Source organism: Colobus angolensis, unplaced genomic scaffold (genome assembly GCF_000951035.1).
Source record: "Colobus angolensis palliatus isolate OR3802 unplaced genomic scaffold, Cang.pa_1.0 Scaffold530, whole genome shotgun sequence".
Taxonomy (NCBI): Eukaryota; Metazoa; Chordata; class Mammalia; order Primates; family Cercopithecidae; genus Colobus; species Colobus angolensis.
The window spans coordinates 512,150-523,623 of NW_012118822.1; the positions used below are offsets into that span (position 1 = coordinate 512,150).

An 11,474-nucleotide genomic window follows, 5' to 3' on the forward strand; every position below is an offset into this window, starting at 1 on the left:
CCTTCCTTCCTTCCTTCCTTCCTTCCTTCCTTCCTTCCTTCCCTCCTTCCTTCCTTCCTTCCTTCCTTCCTGTCTTTCTGTCTTTTCTCTCTTTCCTTTCTTTCTGGCTCTTGTTCACCCAGGCTGGAGTGCAGTGGCAAGATTATAGCTCACTGCAGCCTCAAACTCCTGGACCCAAGAGATCCTTCCGTTTCAGCCTCCTGAGTAGTTAGGACCACAGGTACATGCCACCACGCATGGCTACATTTGTTTTGTTTTGTTTTGTTTAAGAGAAGGATGTCTCACTAGGTTTCTCAGGCCTGTCTAGAACTCTTGGACTCAAGCTATCTTCCCACCTCAGCCTCCCAAACTGCTGGGATTACAGGTGTAAGCTACTGCACCAGGCAGGATTTTTGTCTTTCGGTGAGGGGAGTGTGGGAGAGACAGGGAGATGTTTTCTATTTTTGGAGTCTGCAAATTGTAATACATTTTGCTAGAAGCTGTTTTAGTGTCTTGAGTACCATAATGATTACTGTTTACACATAGCCTCTTTGGTAATCTAAATGGCTATATGAAATAAGAATCCAGTTTGTGCCCTATTTGCTGTTTCTGTGGCCATCCAATGTATATTTGTCTCCCCAAACATTTAATTTTGGTTGTGAGTGGTCTATGTTTATGTGTCAGGTGCAATTATTATTTTAAAATAAAGGAAAAAAAAGATACCTAGTTTTGATAGGAACACATTACATTATAGCTCACAGACTGAATTACCAATTGAATTTTAACATCCAGATTCCAACCACAACAATTAAACATTTTTATAATCTCGTTTGCCAAAAAGCAAGTTGGAAGCAAAGTATGATGAAATGCAATTTAAGCTATAAGCCAAAAGACAGTGCCTCAAATGTGTTTCTTCTGAAATATAATTTTTTTGAAGAATGGGAAAAATATGACTTTTTATAGGATTATTTTATGCAAAAAATTTCTTCATAAAGCAATTTTTAAAAATAACAGATTAAATGGAAGTGCTGGTTAAGTATTGGCACATGTAACTTTGTAAGGGAATCACAGAACACCAGCCTTTCAAGAGGTTAAACTTTAGTAAGATACATTTAGTGAGTCTTTTTTTTGTACCAAAATACTGTGTCCAAACAATAAAACACTTTTTCAAAACAAGAAATATGAAGCTAAAATTGCAGCACCAATATATTTTTATAGGTATTGATTAAAACTATTCAGAACAAATAGTATTTTTCTACATTTTTAAAATCACCACAGACACTGCAAATAAGGCTTATGTATTTATTTAGTGGAATACAATGTGATGATGATTGGTAAACTCTTATGTACTGTTTTCTATACCTGCTCTAACAAAATGAATTTTGATATGGTTACATTATGGAGCCTTGTAAAGCTCTTTAAATGTACAGACAACAAGTTTTATTTAGTTTTGTAAATACTAGGTCATACAGCTTGAACAGGTTTTTGTATATGGTTACACATATACCAGTATACATTTGATTTACTCAGTTTAAGTCCCTGGGAGAGTTGAACTCAATATCAAATGCTTTGATAGTTCCTTTGGGAAAGATGCATTATGTAGAATTTACAGAGGGCTTTTAGAGATGTGGACAGTCTCTTTACCTCCATGACATACGGAAAAAAAATCATGAGTAAATAATGAGGCTAGGCTACTTAAATGTATTTAGCAATTAATTTTCCTTTTTTTAGTATATTCTTGGAGGTAAACTGATGTATTGAAAGACAGGAATTTGGCCTTCTGGTCTATTTATTGAGAGAGGAAGCCTCGAGAGTAATGTATGGTTTCAAATGATAGCAGACATCTCTCACTCAAGACACGGCACAGCATTGTCATATTTATTGTTGATGGTTATTACTGCAGAAATACAAATTAAGTCAACTGATAGCACATGGGCACTAATACTGCTTCCCTAATCCCAACTCCTATTTTTGAAGTGTTTGCCAAGTTTTAAAAACACTTTGTCGTGAACATGCATGTGGTGTGCTGAAGAAAAAGAAAAGATAAAGACAGCTGCTGAGGACACTCTTTAAAACCCCAAAAGATATTTAACATCCTATTAAATAAATAACTTAGAAAGCAATAGAAAGGGATGAAGGCAGAATGCACAAGCATACCATACTATTTGTATTGTTAGAACAGTTTCACACTAACATGTTTATATTTTTAAATTCTATTCAATTCTTCCATGAGACCACATCCAGAACTCCTTTGGTTGTGCATATGATATGACCCAAGTGCTTTCCAGTAAATGCTTGTGTGTATTACTGCTCATTGATTCATTAGGCTTGAATGAGCAATGAAGTCTTTGATATGAGTTCGTATTCCATAAATAACTTTCCCGAAGATCATTCATTCAACAGATTCTTCTATGTCCTTTAAGTTCTATCTCAGAGGTTTCAAAACAAAAACCTAACAACAACAACAAAAACCTGGCCACAATGTTTTTCACTTGGGAATAACTTCTATCCCATTCGATCTGCCTATATCTTGATTATAAGACATGACACAGAACTAATTAAAAAAACATCATATGTCAGCAGTGAATACAAAAACCTTCAAAGTCTGGCTTTCTTTTAAGCAAGCAGACATCTGCAGCGTGTCTTTGCCTTTCAAGCTACTGTCTTCATGAAGAATATCCACTATTCTTGGCAAAAGAGCCATGGTTCTACTGCATCCACAAACATTGCCTTTCTCTATGAGTGTACCACCATTGGAAGAAAGTGAGCAGAGGTGTTTTTCCTTCGTGTTTTCTGTCCTCTCCTTGGAGCTCCTTTTCCATTCAATGCCACATACATTTGCCTCCCATTATGCTGCCAGTTAAAAGATGCATAGGTATTGTATCCATTTTCTTCTATCCTCTCCTTCAGCTTACAGTCATTGTTAAATTCTTTCTGCAAAGGAAAAACAACAGACTCTTTTATTCCTATGGTGATTGTACTTGATTTCATTTGATACAAACGGTCCAGAGAACTCCAGTCCAAGGATTCTGTTTGTAGTTGCCATCTGTACCTAAGGTGTGTGCTTAATACACAGTGTCAACAATAGAAAAGTAAATCTCAGAACCACAAAACACATTCTGTTTGAAAGCACATGATACATTTTAATTGATCATCATAGTCATTTTTTGAAAGCCATTTTAAAAAGCTGATGCGCTTTGAATATTACATGGTTTAAGGGCCTAGAATAATTGTCAAGAAGTAGACATCCCACTAACAATATTTGTGATGAGTCAGTAATAAACAATAGTGTTATAATGCTTCTTTTACAGTAATAACCAGGGGCCCAATGGGAAAAAATAGAACTAAAGGAAAGATATGGGCTTGTCAAGTTTGCAAACTTTACCTACAAATCCACAATAAATACACACATACATTCATAAGAAAGCAGATCTTATAGCAAAACCACAATAGTTCTATATACCCAAAAAGGGGGATATCTTCCTTCCAAATATCAAATTTCTTAATTTAATGAAATTATTTGCAATATTCTGTAGCTTGGAATTTTGACAGATTTTGCTCATGAATTCCAGGGATTGAAAACTAGGACATGGAATTCCTCATTTTGCGAACTACTGTGTTGAAGAAATTATGAGCACGGTGAATAGCAATGCCTATATTGTATAAGCCTAAGGACTTTGATCCTGGGAAGTTCCATCCTATAGCCATAGAGCTTTGGTTTTGTTCAGGAGGCCAGCTGGATTTAAGGAGACACACCTGGACAAGGCTTTGCTCTCACTCACTCCACAAATCCAGGATCTTACTCTGGAGTTAAGAGAAGGTACCTCAATGATCTCAAGACTCTGGCTTTAGCAGTAAGCTCTTTTCTTATACTCAAACTAAAGTAGTTAAGAAGCTAAGGAATTGGAGCACTTGCCCTCTGGTTCTAACTTCTTCATCCAGAGCAAGGGCCCTGTAGGCATAGTTCAGCTGAAGACTCTACTTGGCAGTTTCTCTCACCTTGAGACATTCTGAAATTTCTACAAAATTCCAAATTCCTGAAAATGTATATGTTTATATACCTAGGTGTCTATAGGATTTATCACAATTTTGAACATCATCAGAACCATAAGAAGCAGATATATTTTATGTTAATGTTACCAGCTCAAGTTATCTGTCCTGAAATTTTTTAGTCTTAAATACTTCTCTTCTATAAAGTAATATTTAAACATAACATTCAAATGATGATTTAACTGGCTGAAAGTAAGAAGGAAAGGTAAATTATTTAAGGTAAGGATTTTGATAAAACAAAAATAATTCTGTATTTCAAAGAAATATAAATCTTTAGTATGGATTTACTTTTATTCTCTTTATCTCAGCCTGTCTAAAACTACCTACTCTTCAAAGCAGAGTTAATTTTTAAAATATGAATAATTATGTTCATTTCAATAAATAGGGTATGTTTAGAAGCTAATGAAGGACTGAGATTATTTGAGGTGATTTCATATTTCAGATGAAGCTATGCAGAGAAAAATGGGAATGTATGCTTAATTAATTTTCCTCCCCAAAATTAATTTATAGAGTAATGTTTCTTAAATTGAAGTGCACATGTATCAGCCTTTCTATTTCAGATGTTTTAAATATTTGGGCCATAGGTCAAAGGTACCAAAATCTCTAGAGGAGGGGCCTCGAATATGTTGTTGACAGGATCTAAGAAAATCATAAGCAGTAATGCATAAAAAGCAAATTCAGGCTATGGCAAGGTCTCAAAAGCAGGGTTCGGGGAGTTTCTTAAAAAGAAGTTTGGATTTTTTGCAGCTACCTGAAAAATTTCTTTGGTCTTTAAATCATGCTCTATGAAGACCTATTCTATTTAATTCCCTTTTATAATTCATTTACTGAATCCCATCAATCAGGAGAAAACTCACAATACAATAGATACATTGCTTAGACAATGAATAATGAAAATATAAGAAAGGTATATAGTTTCCAAAAAGAAATAGAGGAAGATCATTCAAGAGAATAGATATAAAACTGGTTTAATCAGTCAATCTGAATCTTTGCCCAAATTAGATTTTTAGGAGGGCTTACGGAATCGATGGATACTATATGAAACAAAAATGAAGGTAGAAATTACAAGGGTTGTCACCTAATATACAGAATTATATTAGATATGCATTTATAAATTTTGATGTTAGTCCTATTCCACCCTGAGCAGAACATTGAACTTGAATACATTTTTTGTTTAATTTTAACAAGCCATAATTTTTCATTATTCCTAGTAGAAATGTAAAGTCACAGAAAAAAAATATTATGGTTAGAGAATGAGTTGCCTTCTGAGACAGGCTGGAAGTGTAAATCATATTCTGTAATTGACTGGGCTTCCAGGAGAGGTTAGGTTTATGCAATGTATAACTGTGCTCTGTACAGTTCTAAGTGCTGAACAAATAGTGGGGGACAAGACTGACCTTGCTGTCTCCAAGGTCACAATCTACTGGGAGAAGACAGTGAACAACAAACACATTAATGAGAGAAATCTCAGATAAGTGCCACTGAAGATAATAGAAAGCCACTGGACTCTACTTTAGATAAAGAATTTGAATGAAATAATTCACAGAGCTTAGAGCTCAAGATGAAGCATAAGCACAATCCATGAGCTGTGTTGGGGCAGAAGAAAAAAGGAGAAATGTGAAGAAAATTATTAAATATTTTTATGTCAGAGTTTATTTGAAAGTTATCCATTTCTCCTTGATGTCATGTTTTTAAATAAGTATATTTTATCAATTAAAAATATTTAAAATATTTTATATTCATTAAAATTATTTACATTTTCTTCCTTAGTCTAAATTAGTGTTAGCTGACTTTAAGACGTTGGGTCTAGACTAAGTAATGAAAACATTAAACATGCCTCAAAAGTGATTATGATGTGAACCCCTAAGTGGAACCACTTTTCTTAATGGTCTGGTATTCCTCTGGGTTCATTAGGGGAGCAACGGTAATGAAGAAATTTTACTAAAATTCCTTTGACCCCCACACAAAAAAAGCATTTACCCTAGTCCCGGGTACCAACTCAAAGCATGCCTGACTCCCCAGTTAAAAGTGAATCTGATATTTGTAAAAATGCAAGGTTACTCTACGTCCAGACCAGCAGTTCTCAAATTGTGGTTACTGCAACGGCAGCATCAGGAACACCTGGGACCGTGTGAGGAATGGAAATTCTTGAACTGCACCACAGACTTATTGAATCAGAAAATACAGCTGTGGGTGCCATTATTCCGTCTTTTAATAAGCCCTTCCACTGATTCTGATGCATACTCAAGTTTGAGAGCTGCTGGTTCTAAATGGTCACTATCATCAGCCTTATGCTAATCAACAAAGTAAGTTTATCTATAAATTTAAAGTGAAATTCTCTTTTGATTACATAAAAGTGTAAAAATGACACAGGATCTGTTTAGAAAAATATAAAATTATTTAAGAGATTTGTGTCACAGGTTTTATTTCTGGCCATATGTAATATTACATGTTCTCCAAAAAATTCAGTTAAAATTTTTCCAAGTTTACAGCTGCCTTCAATATACTCCCCTACAGTAGAATCCAGAGGAAAAAAATGAAATTCAGTTCATTTGATGTACCTATGGGAGGGACACAATAAGATGGATCCACATACACAAACTAATATACTCCTGTCATCATTCGAACGACAGCTAAGAGATTGAAACTTAGTTCCCAACTTTATCATAGGGCTGCTTTACTATACTTGATCCTTTCATACATGTAACAACCAATCATGCTGTAATTATTTCATATTTGTTAACATTTTCCTCTAAATATATTATAAATTATTTGAAGTCAAGGCCCATTTCTATACTTCTTTCTTATGCATCTTTGATATGTCAAACAGTATCTGGCATATGGTAGATGTTGATATGATTGATTGATGCATTTTTTTCTAAGGACCTGAATAGGATAAATTGTCTCACTGCTGGTAATTTAATTATTGTTACAATTGCGATTATAAAACAACTATTTGGTATTTTAAGTGAGATCTTAAATTTCTAAAAAATTGGTTTAAATGAGTTTGATCCAAGATTGCAGAAGTGGTATTCCAAATACTCAACACCTGGTATGGAATACAGCCACGGATGTGCCCAAAGCACTGCAAGGATATCTGCTCCACAAGGGCCCTATTGCAAAGAATATTTCCCATATACATATATATGATTTTGAGGCATAATTTGAATTAATGGTTATTGTCTAGATAAATAAGATTCTAGAGTTGATTGAACAACAAGCAAAATGGTGTTTCTTGATGCATTTCCCCATTTCAGATTTTAACAAAATGCAAAACATCTGAGCCCTTGTTTTATCTTCAGCCATAACACACACATAATACACGGGTTTCTACTCAATTCAAGATCTTTATTCTTAGTGTTTTTTTCCAAGTTGTCTGCAATTCCCGTGCCAATCTGACCAGATGCTTCCGTGAGAGCCTGACTTGGTTAGCAGTTTAGAACATTCACAGACAAATGCCAGCAGCAGCCTGTGTGGTGGACTAATGGGTGAACAACAGAGGAGATTAGAGAATTGGAAGAGCTGTTTTGCTAGCCCTTGAAACAGTGGTGACCGACCCACTGTGGCTCTATTTACTAGCAATAGAAGGATAACAAAGCTATTCAGTGTCTAGAGGAAACATTCCAAAACTGTGGTAATGATTTACTGAAGTGGATTTGAAAACAAAAGCAGAATACTTACTGAGCCATAGAGTTTCCCCTTCTTGTTCATGGCTAAGTAATAGTTGCTGTTAATGGCTTTGACGGCAACAACTCCGATTTCTACTGATGTTATCTCCAGGATGCCTAAAACATACAATTTGAAAAGGCTAAATAAATAATCCTAAAGCTATTTGGAAGAAAAGTAAAATCAAAAGAAACTATTGAGTTTTTTGTTTTTTGTTTTTTTTGGTTTTTTTGGTGGTTCTAAAAACAAAAGGCTCAAAACATTGGTAAACAAACAAGCAAATCTTGTTCAATGTGTCTTAAAACCCAGCAAGTATTTCCAGCAAATATATGGAAGAAAGTAATAAGGCTTTAAAAGAATTCCCCTTCATTTTACTCTGAGCATACATAGAAAAATATTTTTTTAATTAAAATGCTTCCTTTGCTAACTCTGCATTTTCAACCCTATAAATATTGAAACAACTCCACTCATCTTAGTTTAGATTTCAAAATAACTTATCAAAGCACATATCTGTACTATGGTATTAAATTAAATCTATAGCACATGTCAATAATATGTCAGATTACCTCAATATGTAAAAACAGTGGTAAACTATTTCTTCTTTGTAGGATGTAGATAAACTAAATCTCTTGGCTACATTTAACTGATAGATTCATTTTTGGCAAATGTGTTGACATTCTGAGATACAGAGAGACTAATCCCAACATCTACACTGTCTCTGAAATAGCAGAATCACTGCTCTGTGTTGGGGGAAAATCCATAAACATGGACTTTTAAAGTTTTTTTTTCTAGGAACAATGGAAAAACGAGGAAAGTAGTAAGAGGTAGACAACAGCTCCTTTTCCCCTTATACACAAGTTTCTATTGCTGCATCTAAAGATAATTTTCTCGGAAAAGTTCGTAGATCACAATAGGGAAGGCAGTTTATCGTCTACCCAAAGTGCCCACCCATTTTAGTTTAAGAAGACCTAAGGCACTAAAACTACGTATTTCAAAATTCTCAGCAGTTTGTTCAGGGTAGAGAACTAGCATTGTGATTAGCATGTGGCCCTTGGAGCCAAAATATCTGGGTTCAACTCCTGGCTTTACATTTATTAGTGAATTACCACAGGAGAAGTCACTGAAGTGCCCCATGACTCAGTTTTATTTGCAAAATGGGCAACATAATAGTACCTCCCTCATAATTTTGTTGTGAATATTAAATGAGATAGTACCTATAAAATGATTAGAATTTTCCTGGAACTTAGTGATTTGTTTTATGCAACCACCAGAGCCGGAGCCAGAGGAAAAGGCAAGTAGGCAAGATAAAAAGGAAACTTTATTACATTGCCAATGTATAGAAAGAGGAGAGGAGGTTCACCAGTCTCCGGTGGCTGAAGGGAGGAAGTCGCTCCGGGGTTGTCGGAGGAAGGTTCCTGGGTCCGCATACGAGGAGGGCCCAGGAAGTTCGCGCTGCGCGCCTGCCAGGAGCGGCTTTTCTGGGAGTGGGAGGGCAATAGGCAGGACAGGGGCATGTCGGGGGGCGTTCCCTACGTGCCGCCAGGTAAATCTCGGTCTCTTCAGATTGACGTCACCTGGCGCATGCCCGGTTGATCTGCACCTTCCCGGGCACCGGCTACATTTTCGCGCTGGCGGGAAAAGTTGGTGATGAAGGACCCGGACGCACGCCATCTTAGTCACCTTTGTTCTTTGTTTCCCTCTCCCTCTGTCCAGACACTTAGTATCTTCTTAATTATCATTGGACGGGAGTTTTTCTCCAACGTTCTAGATTTTGGAAATTCTTCAATGGGCTTTGTAAATCCTGAGCAATACACACAAATTACCATTGGCTTAATACATAAAATCTGAAAGTTGAGCATATTATCATTTGTCATGTATCGTGAGAAACACCATCCCCAATGTAGTCTACAGATTATATGTTTTCACTCTACCCATAGAGATAGAGTGACTTAACTTATTCTCGAGAGATGAATACCTTCTGTCCTATTCCTTCACAGGTTAGCCTTATGGAGGCTAATAGAAATGCTTGAGTTTCCCCTGTTGCAAAGTTGACATAACCAGAGACTTCGCCAAAACTACATGTCAGAGACCCTTTTGTCCACGTATCTGTAGGAAGTCTCTGACCTAACACAGCACTCCTTTTCATCAAAAGAGGTATATCTCACTCTATTTGCAAGCCAAAACCAAGGAAAGATTGTGAAGGATAAAGGAGACATTATTTGTGGTTTTTTACATCCATTTCCCTTATGCTGTTAGTTGCCCTAAGGTATACACACACGTACACACACACACACACACACACATTTATTTGCGTATTCTGAAAAATATTTTAATTCACGCAATAGCCCTCTAAGGATACTATTGTTAGTCTCGATTACAAATAAAAAAAAAAGGAAGATACTTAGATTATTTAACTCACACACACACAGGTGGTAAGGTGATAAAGGTCAGGAATAATGGATGTTAACACTTAAGCCTCTGACTTTTAGATGCTATTGCTCGCCATCTCTGACTACTTTGCCTCTCCATCACATCTTCCTCCTCTTTCCCATTCCTACAAGGGAATCCTGTTGTAAACCATCTGACAAAATGACTCATCAAGATATTTTCTTTAATGACTTAATGTGCTGTTCCTCCCAAGGATGATGGCATGCCACAGAGGATAACGTCTGAATCTTAGAGAACAAAATCTAATATACTTTATTTATGTCATAAGCAGAAAATACAAAGCGGAGCAGGAGGCAGAATTTGGGGGCAAAAGATTAGGCAGTTGCTTACATTGTCTGGCTGAAAGACAAGAAAGTACTGACAGTAAATTGCAAGATATTACCTTATGTATACTTTTGAAACTGAAAATTAATAGAACAAAGAGGAATGAAGGATGATTTTAATCAAAAAATAAATTAATATTTTTGAAGGTGTGTGCAACATTGTGGGATTAAACTATGCTAACAGACTGAGCTATAGTAATAGTATAATATATATCTGAATTTTTGACCAATTATTTCTGAGGATGCACTGCATGTGGCATTGTAGATTATATTTAGCTTAGATACGCCTTGGTTTCTTTCTGCTTTACCTGAAATGGGAGCACAATATTCAAAGACTCAATCAACCATTTTTTTGTCTACTCTGCCACTAGTTTAGGCAAGTTTAAAAAGGTTTAGCTATTATTTTTATATTATTATTTAGCTATTGTCTCAAAATAGAAAGAGGGAACACATAGGTGATTTAAAATCCTTTCAAATTTTGAAAATAATTTTTGGACACAGCGTATGGTCAGGTAAGTTATAATTTGATCATCTTGTGGGTATTGGACAATGACTGCACCTCTTATAAACATTTGTGAATGTAAAACGGGAGTTCTAAGGACTGAAGCCTAGAGAATTTCTTTATTTTTCATAAGGAATCACTCCTATTTTTTCTGTTATTTGGTGAGGATGATCAAGTTTGCCTATCAAATTATTTTTGGAAAAGAACTCCAGAATTTTGTTTGAGGATTGTTGGATCAGTAGCTTATAGTTCTAGATGTGTATATTTTGAAGCAAAACTAAACACCAGTTAAAAGAGCCTCCAGGAGGAAAGTGAGTTGAGGGCATACTGGATCTCCCTGTGTTTCTTACAAGTTTATGACTACAATTATCTTAACATTAAAAGTTAAAAAAAAGTGTTTTTTTACTCAAAGAAACACCTGAAAATTATATTATTAATGAAAGGTCACATGAATTATATTTCCCATTCAGGTAAATCAGATATTTTATAAATTTATAAATTTATAA

At 35.5% G+C, this 11,474-nt stretch overlaps 1 protein-coding gene across 2 annotated transcripts in view; it reads right to left on the bottom strand.

Annotated features, from left to right (window-relative positions):
- Positions 1-1,713: 1,713 nt before the first annotated feature.
- The window catches only part of FGF10 (fibroblast growth factor 10), a 95,398-nt gene continuing 85,637 nt past the window's right edge, over positions 1,714-11,474 (bottom strand). For both annotated transcript variants that reach the window (XM_011960990.1, XM_011960989.1), the window contains 2 exons: positions 7,711-7,814; positions 1,714-2,913 (listed from right to left, as the gene is read on the bottom strand). In XM_011960990.1, coding sequence (XP_011816380.1) covers positions 2,716-2,913; positions 7,711-7,814 — 302 coding nt within the window. In that variant the 3' untranslated portion in view covers positions 1,714-2,715. The remainder of the gene's footprint in view (positions 2,914-7,710; positions 7,815-11,474) is intronic.